Source organism: Bactrocera latifrons, unplaced genomic scaffold (genome assembly GCF_001853355.1).
Source record: "Bactrocera latifrons isolate USDA-ARS-PBARC rearing strain unplaced genomic scaffold, ASM185335v1 scaffold_464, whole genome shotgun sequence".
NCBI classification, from domain to species: domain Eukaryota; kingdom Metazoa; phylum Arthropoda; class Insecta; order Diptera; family Tephritidae; genus Bactrocera; species Bactrocera latifrons.
In genome coordinates, this window is record NW_017537117.1 from 103260 (window position 1) to 118077 (window position 14818).

The 14818-nt window shown below is 36.0% G+C and overlaps 1 protein-coding gene across 2 annotated transcripts in view; it reads right to left on the minus strand.

The window, feature by feature from the left end:
- The window catches only part of LOC108973171 (protein trapped in endoderm-1), an 80489-nt gene that overhangs the window by 9856 nt on the left and 55815 nt on the right, over positions 1-14818 (minus strand). For both annotated transcript variants that reach the window (XM_018940237.1, XM_018940238.1), the window contains 3 exons: positions 5657-5802; positions 5397-5497; positions 4767-4869 (listed from right to left, as the gene is read on the minus strand). In XM_018940237.1, the coding sequence (XP_018795782.1) occupies positions 4767-4869; positions 5397-5497; positions 5657-5802 (350 nt within the window). The remainder of the gene's footprint in view (positions 1-4766; positions 4870-5396; positions 5498-5656; positions 5803-14818) is intronic.

A 14818-nucleotide genomic window follows, 5' to 3' on the forward strand; every position in this document is an offset into this window, starting at 1 on the left:
TAAATCTTGATGTTTTAAAGAACTTTGCGTAAAAATCGATGAAAACACATGGGGTAATGCCTACAAGCTGGTAATGAAGAAAATAAGAGGTAGCAAAGGACAAGCACGAACGCGCCCAGCACTACTGAAAACCGTGGTGGAGACTTTATTCCCCGCACAGCCCCCAGAGAACCGAAAGGCTGGCATGCAAGAACCTGCTGAAACTGAAGATACAATAGTCACTGACGTGGAGGTTATAGAAAGAGCAGAGAGTTGGCAATATAAAAGCACCAGGTGTGGATGGTATTCTTAATAAGGCCTTATAGATTGCATTAAGCTCAATACGATACCTTTCACAAAATTGTTTACGCGGTGTTTATAAAAAGATGTATTCCCAAAAACCTGGAAAAAGCAGAGACTGGTCTTGTTGCAGAAACCAAATAAACCAGACAGAGAGCCTAGCTCATATCAACCACTCTGCATGTTGGATACGATGGGCAACATACTAGAGCGGATAATCTGTGCACGATTAGAGCAGCATTGAGAAAGAGAAGATAAGAAAGGTCTGTCCGATAACCAGTATGCATTCCTTAAGCAGAGATCAACCACTGATGCGATGAAGAAGCTTACCTGCATAGCCAACATGGCAATAGAGGGTACCAGATGGCTGTATGGTACAAAGGAATACTGCTCAGTAGTCACGTTTGACGTTAAAAACACGTTTAACTCGGCATATTGGCCGCATATTATAAGTGCACTAGAACGTAAAGAAACCTCGGCTTACTTGGTTAACCTGTCTTACCGGATGTTACTGTACGATACGAATGACGGAAAAAAAGGTATGCGGTTTTCGCAAGGCTCTGTGCTTGGCCCATTATTGTGGAATGTGTTGTATGACGGGGTACTGAGTAAGCAGATGCAGATTATCGGGTACGCGGATAATATTGCCATAACGGCAGTGGCAAAAGAACTTAGCCAACTTCAAAACCTCTGTAATCATGCAGCGACGGCGATCAAATGATTCGATTGAACGAGGAGCTGTATAAGACATATGACGACATTGATATAGTTCAGCGAATTAAAAAGCAGCGGCTACGCTGGCTAGGTCATGTTGTCCGAATGGACGGAAACACTCCAGCTCTGAAAGTATTCGACGCTGTACCCGCCTGGGGAAGCAAAGGAAGAGGAAGACCTYTACTCCGTTGGAAGGACCAGATGGAGAAGGACCTGGCTACGCTTGGAATATCCAATTGGCGCCACCTAGCGAAAAGAAGAAACGACTGGCGCGCTGGCTCGGCTATAATCGCGTAAGCGCTGTCTACGCCAATTAAGAAGAAGAAGAAGATAGACAATAGACTCAGCTACAAGGGCCACATCGAAAAGGCATGTGAGAAAGCAGCACGTGCAACGGCCGCCCTTGCAAGAATAATGGCCAACATTGGTGGATCAAGAAAAAATAGGYGTACGCTATTGGTGAGTCAATCAATTCTCATGTACGCAGCGCCCATATGGGGACCATCACTACAGCAAAAGGCGTGTGCTAGGAAAGCGAAGTCTGCAATGCGGCTCAGTGCCATTAGAGTCACATGTGCGACTAACGGAGGAAGATCCGAAGGATGAGAGGCAAACAAGCTTCGATGAGTGGCATACACGATGGGATGCAGCTACGACGGGGAGATGTACGCACAGAGTAATTAGAAGCGTGATAGATAGGAAACATGGAGAAACAAATTTCTACCTGGCGCAGTTTCTGACGGGGCACAGGTGTTTTAGGGAGCATCTCTATAAGTATGAACGGGACGAATTGTTCCTTCTGCGACAGGAGCGGAGAAAACGCGCTGCACATCTTCTTTTTCTGTCGACGGTATGAAAAAGAGAGAGATTATCGACAGAAACTGAGACCGGAACGAGTGACAGCGGACAACATAGTGCGATTCATGACTGAAAAGTCTGATAGTGTGAGAGAGTGGTATGGCATAGTTCTGAAAGAGCTAAGAAGAAAAGAGTGGCAACGCACAGAAATCAGAAGGATGAATGAGGAGTAGGCCAGAATGGCGTGACTGATCAGCCGAATGGCTAAGCTTGGCCTCCCGATGTAATGCTTAACGGCAGTTCCGTGGGGCAACTAAACAAGTAAAAACAATGGAGTTAAGGGTTTAGTACGTAGGCGTATTGGTCTCCGCTTCAGCGGCCAATACGAATCGTGCATACCGTCCGGAAAGGTATCTTTCAAAGATTACCCCTCTAAAAAAAACGCATATGTGCTTTGAAACATTCAAATCAAGATTTTATCATTTATCAATATATTACATGTGGGCGCATTGATCTGAACGTTCATACGTTCATATGTATATGTAGATATATTTTTATATATTATATTGTCGAACAAATAAGCACAAGCATATAAGGGATACATATAATTCATGGGTAATACAGAATATACGCGACAAACTCTTCCATCATGAAAACAGCATAAAAATAATGTGGGTACCAGGGCATGCTGGTATAAAAGGCAATGAGATAGCAGATAAACATGCAAAAGAAGGTAGTAGAGAGCCGTTGATGTTCTTTCCCCACTTTACTACTAAAGACATCAAAGAACATATAAAAAAAATACTGCCATCATATACATCTCCGAGATTGGACTAGCTACCAACATCACTACAGAGATCAAACCTATCTACCCATCGGACTGCTCATGCCACAACATCAAGACGTTCACTCGTCTTAGAATAGGCCACACTACAAGAACTCACAGCCATATTCTTAACGGTACCGATCAACCAAGCTGTCACCATTGCAACGCTCCCACCCAATCAGTCATTCACCTTATCGACGAATGTCCTGCACTGCTTTTACTAAGGAAATCAACCTTTGGGAATAAGAGACCTTCCGACCTTCTCAAAACAACAAACAGCGATAACATCAGTGCCATTAATAAATTTCTTAAACTGTGTAACATCAAAGACATATAACATCGCATACAACTAAATAACCTTACTAAGTATTTTCTTTTCATCATAATCTTAGTATTAAGAGCCGAACGCCCTGGCAGCCAGTGCTGATTCTTACAAGTGGATTAATTATTTATAATTAGTTCTCTTTTAAATAAATAAATAAAAGGATACATATGTGTTCACATGTGAATATGTCACCAAAAAAAATTTAAACATTATTCTACAAAAACAACAATTGTCTCAAATAGCAAAAGCATCGCAAGTCAACATGTCCATTTCATAATAACAAACTCCGTAGCATGATTTTGCCTACAAGTGTTTTTTCGCGACGATGGTAACAGCAAAAGATCATAAATCCGACAACTTTCTGATGTTCCTCTGGAAGAAAAACTGACAACCTCGCAAATTCATAAAACCCACAAAAGAGTGACAAAACTGGCGACATAGTTCTAGTCGATTTAAAACATTTGTCAAATCTAAAATATTTTGCTGTGGCTCGCAAAAATCTGCGCAGCTCGTATTTTCTACCAACAACACAATATTGTGAGACTTTGTCGTTGCGACAGTGCTTCGATCCATAGACTCTTTGACCAAACGTAAGCTTCGGCCATTAGTTGTCCGTTACAATGGAGATGCGGAAAAATACGTGCGGCACTTGTTATTTCCTTATGAATGTTTGGACATATGTACCTATGTGGCTTCTCGGAAAAAATGGTTCATATGATACAAAATAACCACGCGTATGTGACTTTGTATATTTTTGCTTCAAATTATTTCTCTTTATTCATTCTCGCGTAAAATCAGTCGTTTTACATATATTTCTCCAAATGAACATCATACAGAATTCAATTTCCACCTTCTCTATGTCTTTACTTTATCTGGTTTGATAACCACTCCCTCAGGTGTTTTATTTAATGTATTCATATGCATCCCACTGGTCGTATGCGGAGGTGAGAAAGAACAGTTTTATCTAGCGGTACCATATGTGACTGGTATAATTACTGCTGCGAAGCCGTATTATTATACCAGGTTGATCATCAGGTAACGGTAGGTAAAATTGGCGGTCCTGGTAAAACTGTTCAAATAGATGAGAGCAAATTTGGAAAGAGGAAATATAACAAAGGTTATAATAAATTCAATATTGTTTTTTTTTACGTATTATATCTTTTCTTATTTTTGGGCGGAGATTCGAAGGCCACTGGGTTCTTGGGATGGTAGAGGATGGGAGTGACGAACTTAGGCTGGAGATATGTCCCGGCAATGAGAGGTCTGCTGAGGTGCATTTTCAACTTTAAATGCAAATATCTCGAAAACTATATCGGCGGCTATAATTATATATATTCGTAATCTGGGGCATCAGCTCTATCCAACCATACCAATTTTAACCCTGAAATCGTGAGATGGTATATAAAGTTTTCCCCATTTTATACGAAAGAAACAACAAGTAACCAATATTCACTACGACAACATTGGACTGGTCCCGTTATTTCCTGACGATTTTGCATTCTTTACGCAATTTGAACTTCTTTGTTGAATAAATTCACTCATCGTAAAATTCGCCTAGTGCACTTTATGTACTTCAGAAGGACAAGCGTATACTAAACACAAATTATTATTTTGATGTGACATTTGGCGTAGATGTTACTAACAGTCGTACCAACCAAGGAAAAAAATATTTCGAGGAATGAGTTTTTGCACGAAACTAAAATTAAAAAGTCTTACTATTTTTGCCCACAGTATTACATGGGCATATGAAACTAAAACAGCCAAATAAATAAGACCATATAAATAAAGTCTTATTACAAAAGTAAGAAATATTTTATGACTTACGAGCAAAAGAAATGAAGTTGACCAGATAAAAAAAAGTTGGAGCAGTATATATTTGCGTTTATATATTTGCACGTATATAGAATGGAATGCGATCAGTATGTATCTGCAAAGTAATAAAACATACAAAATGTATAGCAATTAGAACAAAATAATCCAGGTGACTAAACTATATTTTATAATATATTAACAGATATGAGGAAATGGGGAAAAAATCAAGTTTAATAATTAGTTTTCAATTTATATTTTTTCCTCGCAAAATAATCGTTATATTTTCGCTTGCAAAATAAGATTTATTAGAAAACTTTTATTTATTCCTCACTAAATAATATTTAATAACAATAAGAATTGAAGAATTTTTGCCCATTTCGTCATAATTATATACTTTTATAACTTATTTTCTGTCCCTCTATTCTAAAAATAAATTTAAATTTTAAATGATTCTCAAATATTTTTTACAAAGAAATTAAAAGTGAGAGAAATATGGCAGAATGGTTAGTATCTTTCAAGTAAATAGCGATAATCTAGTAGTGATTTCATTGCCATGAATAAAGTTGGAAAAATTTGATTTATGTAATATGAAATTTTGAATGTTCCAATTAAATTATGTTATTTATTTAATCATAACGCTACCTATTTAATGTTATTCCCACCATGCTTAAAAGAGATACGGCCACATTTCCATAAAAAATGACTGGAAATGTTTTGCAAAGGGGTTCTCCGAAAGTCCATTTCTAAAAAAAGTGAAAATGAGAAATAAATACAACTTAAAAATTACGGAAATTATACACTGCCAAGCACTGTATACATAAGGATTCAATAATCAAAACTTACAGTATCTTAGAAATTTAACGAAAACCAGTTGCGTCACTAGTAAAATTGATGTTACTTACTTCTTCATAAAATCTCACAGCAGTCAATGGCAGGCTGAATAAGCAAAATAATAGATCAGACACACTCAGCGACAAAATAAATGCTGTGGTGGCATGTACTCTTATCTTGGGGCATTTCAATAATGCAATGATGGTAATTAAGTTGCCTGCAAAACAAGATGAAGTGAGTAATATGTTACATTATATGAACATTTTTACGCATATAAGTATGTGTAAATACATATATTACTACCCTGCCAACCATGAGCGTGTAAAAAACCAGGGAATCAGTGAGCAGTTTGCCATAGGCCGCGTGAAGGTTCTGCTCACTTTTGCCCTCACACGTACTTATACATGTGATCATACATCTCTGTTGCGCTCATCCAGCAGTGTCATATAAAAACGTATATCTGTCCTGCTCTAATATCCCCAATCGACGGCTGATGCCTTTGATCCCTACTTTCAAAATTTCTTAAAATTTCAAACAAAATTGTTTAATTATTAATTTTATTATTTTTAATACATCTTTACATAAAATTGCAATTTATTGTAATTAAATATATTAACGCTAACAATGTGTAAATAAAAATATATTTGATTTAAAAAAGTAATTTCATCTAAAAAATATTATAAAAGACAAGTACCTGAAAATAAAATAAAGGTTATTAAAACCTAAAAATAAATAATAATTACATTTAATTTGTAATATNGTATAACAATATCTGAAAGAAAAGATTAATATTATCTGAAAAAATAAAATATATTAAATACAAATAGAATTTACTCTGAAAAAAAAGATAAATATTATTTGATCATTTAAAATATAAAAGAAACATTTGTTTTCACATGTTATAGGTATTGGATTGTGCAGGCCGGATTAAACGCATAAAATACATATGTATAATACATACATATGTATGTATTTATTTTTGCGTACTATAATGGACTGCGCAGTCCAATTTCAAAGTACACACACTTTTTTCACATACTTATGATATCGCTGCAGCTGCTATTTCCAGTTCATTTTGATTTCCAATGCTATAAAAACAAATAAAGTAATTATTATTAAAAAAAAATCACATAAAATTCACTTACTTACATTCTTGTTGCACGAGCCTCCTTTACAATGGTGCGATCACGAATGACATGCGTCTTTCAATCGTTTTTTTATTACCCTTTTTGGGGTTTTCTTTTGGCACTATTGACAATTATGTTTTCTCCTTCGCACTCATTCAAATAAATCAAGAAATGACAGAAACTTTTTTTCATCACATTTAGGTAAACAAAAAATAGCCCGAAAATGTGCATTGGTGTTAATGCATAGAGAAAAAATTTCCCAATAATTTTAACAAAATTACACATGTTAACACCAACGTATATTTATGGAATATTTCTCTCTTAAACAATTTAGAGTTTCACAAACAAGCACAACTTGCCATCTGATTTCTCGATCTATTGAATAAATGCGAATGAGAAAATATCAAAAGAAAAAGTCGATTAAAAGGCAAAGATAATTCGACAAAATTTCGTGTTTTTTTTTATAAATTTGCATTCATGAAATTTTTATTTTACTTTTTCCAGCATAACAATCAGCGTTGATGCATTGGATGTCTATTTGATTCAGTTATAATATACGTATCAATCTCTAATTAATTGATTAAATTCAAGTCACCGTTTAAACGCCAGAAATTGAAATGATTGACGGAATTCCAACATATACCAGAATGCACTCATTAATAGTGTAAATTCGTATTTTCATTTACTGCGGATTATTCAAAGGTTGTGCAGCTTACATTTTTATTGTCATTTAGAAGAAATCAATTCTTTGCCGGGCCACAAACGGAAACCCATACCCCAAACAAATTACACCAGTATTACAAACTGGTGAAAAGTTTTGAAGGTTAGCGGGCAGGGAATGCATATAACATATGCGGAAGGTGGAGTAATCGTATCTAGGTGTATAAAGTAACACAAACCTTCATGCATTGAGATTTCGTAGATAGAACATTAAATTGCAGACGTTCGCAAATAAAGAAAATATTTGGCATATAAATACATAATTTTTAAACACACATAGTCGCAGTCTTATAGCAAATAATCACTCAGTTGCTTGTGATTGATAGGCGATAATTATGCATCTTGTATATTTTAGCATAGGTATGTATTCTAACATTAGTAGCCTTATAAAATAGTAATAATAGTAACTCAAAAGTATATTCTTCCAAAATTACAAAGATGTTAAAAACTGTGTTGTAGTTGTGGGTTACGTTATATTCTGTTAAGATTTCGTACTTAAAATTTTTTTTTATACGCCATATATTATAGTTCGACCGTCATGTAATTACTTTTTCGATTGGTCATTGCACAAAAGTACGTTGGAACCATTTTCTATAAACAAGGCTCGGTACAAGCACAAGTTCGGTTTATGAGTGTCGCACTAGTTAGTAAAAAACACGTAAGCAACCGAACATTTTATACTCTTGCAACTGAGCCAGAGAATAGAAATCCAAGCAATTTTATATTATATATACATTATCTATTTTTCCAATGCCACATATTATTAACCAGTCACATACTAAAAAGCCAATCGCATAGAGCAAAGCCAGCTGGATGTTCGAAAATTATGATATTTGTTATATAGGAGATGGGTCACGTTTTCGCTCAAATTTACAGCCCTTACAGAAGGCAGCGGAAATTTGCATTAGCGGGCTTAATTTACATTTACTTGCGCATTTGACGCATGTTAATGCAAGTTTGTAATGCGCAAAAATTTCGTGCATTTAGCTAAATTTACCAAATTTGAGTAGGCAACACTGCTCAAAAATGGCCGATTTTTGCTATTTTTTGACAGATTTCGCTTGAAGTCTTCCGCCTGCTTTGCGTTTACAGCATCAGGGGTAAGCAGTTTTATATTGCTAAATTAATTATGTGCAAATTTGAATATTTTTAGATGACAAAAAATAAACAACGCACAGTTTGTTATCCATTTTTCCAGTATTCTTAACTTTTTTGCACACTTTTTTCGCATTACAATCAATTATTTTTCTTCTTCTTAATTGTGGTCGACACCGCTTACGCGATTATAGCCGAGTTAACAACAGCGCGCCAGTCGTTTCTTCTTTTCGCTACGTGGCGCCAATTAGATATTCTAAGAGTAGCCAGGCCCTTCTCCATCTGGTCCGTACGACGGAGTGGAGGTCTTCCTCTTCCTCTGCTTCCCCGGGCGGGTACAGCGTCGAATACTTTCAGAGTTGGAGTATTTTCGTCCATTCTCAAGACATGACCTAGCCAGCGTAGTCGCTATCTTTTAATTCTCCGAACTTTTCTCTCGAAAACTCGCAACGTCAACTCATCAGTTGTTGTCATCGTCCAAGCCTCTGCACCATATAGCAGGACGGGAATTATGAGTGACTTATAGATTTTGGTTTTTGTTCGTCAAGAGAGGACTTTGCTTCTCAATTGCCTACACAGTCCGAAGTAGCACCTATTGGAAAGAGTTATCCTTTATTGGATTTAGACGCTGACATTGCTGGTGGTGTTTACGCTGGTTCCAAGATAGACGAAATTATCTAAGACGTCACAATTGTGACTGTCAACAAAGTCGCAAGTGTGATGACTGTTTGTTTGACGACAGGAGATAATTCGTCTTGCCCTCGTTCAATGCCAGACCCATTTGTTTTGCTTCATTGTCTTTCCGGATTATGACGGAGCTTTTGGTGCTGCTCAACGTCATTTTACACAGCCGTATTAGTTTTGCAGGGATACCAAAATTTCTATTAATAATTTCTCTTATTCATTTTTATTTCACTGTTTTTTTAAATAAATAAACAAATTTCTTAATCAGCTGCCTAAATGCACAAATCTGCCGTCTTTCACCATAAAATTTTAATTCTGTTCGTCTGTCAGGGCTATTATCTATTTTAGACACAAAGACACACTGTTATGCTTAAAACACGCTTTCTCATTTTCACTGATATAACTTACATATTTTTCGATGTATGCCGAACAAAGTCTAACGGAAGTTCGAAACTTTAACTTAGGTATATAGGGGCTAAGGTAAGTATTGCTCCGATTCAACCTATTTTTGACATAAAGACACATCATCAAAGAAAGATTATCCTTGATTTTCAATAGTATATGTGTATCACACCTTGATCAATATTTTCGATCAAAAGTCAGCTATAGGTACTGGGGCCCTACTAATCGGTATCTAAGGGCATGAACATTTTAGTTGGATTTGAAAAATGTTTGGTATTAAGATGGCATGGATAAGAAAGTGGAATGTGAAATTGTGTTACATGGGAAATAGGCGTTCTACTCCGATTTCGCCCGTCTTCGTTCTGTGACATTGTAATATGAAAATAATGCCACATTGATGTCTCTGGCGTATTTATCGCGCTTTTAGTAGTTTTTAACAGTACCGTTATATTGGAAGTGAGCGCGGTTATATTCCGATTTCATCCCTTTTCCCACTGTTGGTGGGAGTTCTTCTAATATTTGTGCCGGTTGAGTTTCTTATTGAAGCTTAAATCATTTAGCAGTTATGTACATTAAAGTTTTTAAAGCGCGTCGCCACACCCGTTTTTTTCAAAAAATTTTGCCTACAGTTGCCTCTTGCCATTACGATGCTCTGTGCCAAATTACAACTTTATATCTTAATTTAATGCTCAGTTCTGGCTCTTTATATGTTTTCGGTTAATGGCGTTTGTGGGCGTGGCAGGGGTCTGATTACGCCCGTCTACGGACTCGAATTTTTTTTGTATTAAGGAATCCACATGTCAAGTTTTATCAAGATATCTCAATTTTTACTCAAGTCACAGTTTGCATGAACGGACGGATAGACAATCAATTGGATTTAATCTTTTCTCGTTACTTTGATCATTTATATATATTATATACATATATACCCTGCATCTATCTCGATTAGTTTTAGGTGATACGTACAACTGTTAGGTCAAAAAAACTATAATACTATGTAGCAACTGGTTGCAAGAGTGTAAAACACATCATGGATTGAATTTCCATCTGCGCTGTTCAAACGTAACAAAATCGATTAATTTTTTAATCAGATGATTACTGATGATGAATAGGAAGTCACTTATGACAACGTCAAGTGAAAATGGCGATAGTGGAACCGAGGGAAGCCAAGCTTAGTTGATAATTTTCATAAAATACCAGCCATTAACACTAAGATCACAATCCGTTTATGGGTATTTTTAGCAGAAAGGTGCCATACCTTAAAATACATATGCCTATAAAGTTTTATTCTTATATCTTCATTGGTACTTCATTTATATATTTTATAATCAAAATAATTTTACGGACCGAATCTGGAAGACTGGTTTTAGAAGCATGAGATTTCGGCTGAAAGTAAGTTGTGACATGCTTGTTATCCATTTTTTACATCAATTCTGATGCAGCCTTTCCGCACCAATTTTACTGCAAAATTTAGAGATTTTATTAACGATTTCTTTCCTTTGCCCATTGTATGATAAATCGCAGGAATACATGTATACAGTAGCGGACAATGAAATCTGGGCAACCCGTCGGTTGTACTCGTATTTAAAGCACGTTTGTAACCGACAAGTGTAATTTTTTGCGGAAAGGTTTATTCTTTCACATAAATTAGTGCTCCGTACACGTTTTATAACAACTTTTAGTTTTTTTTTCAATGGTACCTCGTGCTCGTGCTTGGTTAAAACTTAAATAAGCCTATTAAAAAAATGTCCGAATTGCAAAAAAGTAAAATTATATTTTGATTTTCGGAAAATAAAATATGACCATTCGGGAAATAAGTGGTAGAGATGGCTTCAGCAAGTCTTTCTCGGAGAATTTCTAAAAAAAAGTTTCAATAAAACCAGGTCTCTTAAGAGAAAAACTGGCTCTGGAGCAAAGAAGAAGACAAGTTCTAAGGAAGATCGGGTTATAGAACGTATCAGCTTGAGAGATGGGTTTCAAAGTTTATTTCGTGCTCATGCCTGATTAAAGCTTAAATATGTCAAATTTAAAAACAAATGTCCGAATTGCAAAAAAGTAATATTTTCATTTTCCGAAAAGAAAATCGGACCATTTGGGAAATTAGTGATAAAGATCTAAAAAATGTCGATAAAACCAGGTCTTTTAGGAAAAAAAACTGGTTCTGGAGCAAAGAAGAAGACAAGTTCTAGAGAAGATCGGGTGATAGAACGTATCAGCTTGAGGGATCGCTTCAAAACTGCTGAGGACATTAAATTGGAGTTATTTGAAGATGTCGGAAGTTAGAGCAAGAACTGTTCGTCGAAGGCTTAAAGAGGTTGGTTTGAACGCTCGTCGGGCCGCAAAAAACACTTTTAACCTCGAAGATGCGTCAAAACCGTTTACGGTGGGCAAAAGAACATCAACTTGATTGGCGAAATATAATCTTCTCTGATGAGTCCAAATTTAACCCTTTTTGCAGCGACGGTATGTCCTACGTGGGAGCACACTATGCGACTATCCTTGTGTCCTGTTGGCTGTCATCTCAAATGCAATTTTCACTGGAAACGGAATAAATTTGAACTAAAATGCCAAATCGTTAGAACTCAAAGGAATTCGTAGAATCAAGCATTCTGCCCCCTCTTATTCGATAGCCGCGTCACAATCAGTCTGGTACACAGTTTCGGCGCATGAAGATTGCGAAACAGAATAATGACAGATTCAACTTTGAGACGCAAATATGCGGTGGCCAATCCTCTCCAAAAAATTAAGAAATTCCACTGGATAATTCACGGCGCCGTCTTCATTGTCAAGACGATGGCGTGATTAGGGGTAGTCAGAATTTTCAAAACATTAATTTTTTTGCATTTTCGTTAAGTGAAATGTCTTAAAAGTATTCTCTGAAAATTTCACGTTGATCCGATAATTAGTTTTTGAGTTATTCGACAAATAACAAAGAAAGCTCGGGCATTTCAAAGCGCTAGTGTCAAACTTTAAACGCGCTTTTCTCAAAACTATGTGACAACTGTAACTCAAAAACCGCTCAGTAGATTTTAACGAAATTTATACAGCTTTTAGAATACATAATAAACTCGAGCCTTATGGAAGGATTTCTTTTCAAAAATTTCGATTTTTTAAGGCCATTTAACTGTTGATTTTTATGCAAAAATTTAGAAAAAAATACGACCGCCATTTTGTTAATTTTGAAAAAAAATTCTTCCATGATTATCTATAAAATTATTTTTTTTGTCCGATTGATTTTAGGTGAATCTCCAAGTTTTATGGTTGTCACCGCAAGTACCTTTTTTTTGGAACAAGGTCAACACAGACAACTATAACTTTGGAAATTAAAAAAAATTTTTTTTTGAAATTTTGATTTAATAAAAAAAAGACTGAAAATTGTAATTTTTTCGTGCCTCTAACTACCCCTAACCCCTTAAGTCAACAACATCTTTATTTTTGGCAGCCAAAATTGCGAGTGCACTCAAGGAATCGCAGCTACGATAATTTGGTCAATCTCTCTAATTTGGTTTATCTCTCGTGCATCAACCGGAATTGACCCATTTCCAATTTTTAACGAATACGATGTAAAATGTCTTCGGCAAAGTCATTTTTGTTTGTAACTCATAATTGACGCGGATTTGATGATATGTCAAAGTGATCACGGCGATAAGTGTGCGAACTTCATTTGCATTCGAAGTAGCTATCGCATCGTCCATAGTTTGACTCCAGTGATTATCGCGTTAGAGCATTTGTAATTGCTTGCTTGTTTCTCAAAAAGTTGCACACACTACGCAATGGCTCAAAGGAAGGTAGAAGCAATCGTCGTGTTTCGGGTAGATTGTGTAAATTCGTCCTAAGGCACATACCTAGATGTCAATCCACATGTTGGCCTTGCTTTCTGCGTAACTATTTCTTCGACGATGCATTCAAGGTATTTCCGAATAGAGCAATGTTTCGCAAACGGATCACTGATAAAAGTTGAGAAAATACTCGTCAATTTTAATTTAATTGCTGGCGCGGCTCCAGTGGCTGTAATGTATTCTTTGGGTTCAAATACACTCTTTGGCCATCCTCCAAATTAAATGCGAGACGCACAACAGTCGGAAAACGTTCATAAATTGCAAAAGTAAATATCCTACAAAGCGCGTTAATGCAGTTCACATATCGGCCGTATCGTTCAAGACCGCCATGTTGCTTCCTTTTATCGATTTCACCAAATTGCAATACCCAAAATTTATATGAGTTTTGAATGTAAATTAGACAATAATGGCGAAATGATACGATCCATGTGTTGTCAACTTCAATATTCCCTCTAAATTGAATCCTGAATGCTTTGAGACTTTTGTCTGGTGAGCGACCCCGATACAGTGGTTATCCATCATTTCCAGTTTGTGTTTTCGAAAGAAAAGAACGTGGATAGTATTTCGTGCATTTTATTGTCAGGCATACAAACCGAAGTGGATCAGGAATTTCCGCAGAAATTATTTCACCAATTTGATCTGGTGTAACCACCATCCCCATCAACAAAATATATCCAAAGTCCATCAAGCATCGCTGTTGTTTGAAAAGTCGTACTGTGACGATCGCTTGCCGATTAACCGCGATTCATAATTCCGCATTTCAATATTTTTTCTTTTGAATAGCCGGAATAAAAAGCAGGCGACCGAAATTGAACGATTTAAATAATGTACAAATCAAAATATTGAGAAACAAAACAAACAAAAATTTTATAAAAAATGTATATGGTAATAATTTACTTTTTGGAAATGTCCAATTTTCCGACTTTTCCTCATGAAAAGTATTTTTATTTCTAAATCTCCCACGATCCACAACAAACAACCTCTGAAAATTTCATCAAGATTGATGCAGCCGTTCTCGTAGCGTTACTAACAAACATTCATTCGTTTGTACGGGTAAAAGAAAAAGGCTTTTTAGAGGTTTTCCGGTAATGATTCCAATTTTTCTCGCCGTGAAAACCATCTTTGAACTTCATTGAACATTAAAAAAAAAAATAATTGGCCAAATTGGTTCAGGTGTTGTTGAGTTATGCCTCAGTATATACAGTAATAAACCTTTGCCTTGTTTACATACATATACTCAACTCTAGAAAATCTTAGGGTGTTGTGTAACACTTTTTTTTGCTACTTTCATGGTAATCAGGGTGTTATGTTAGCATTTGAGCTACATATACATTTTAAATTTTGATGATCAAAACTTTAAAAGATA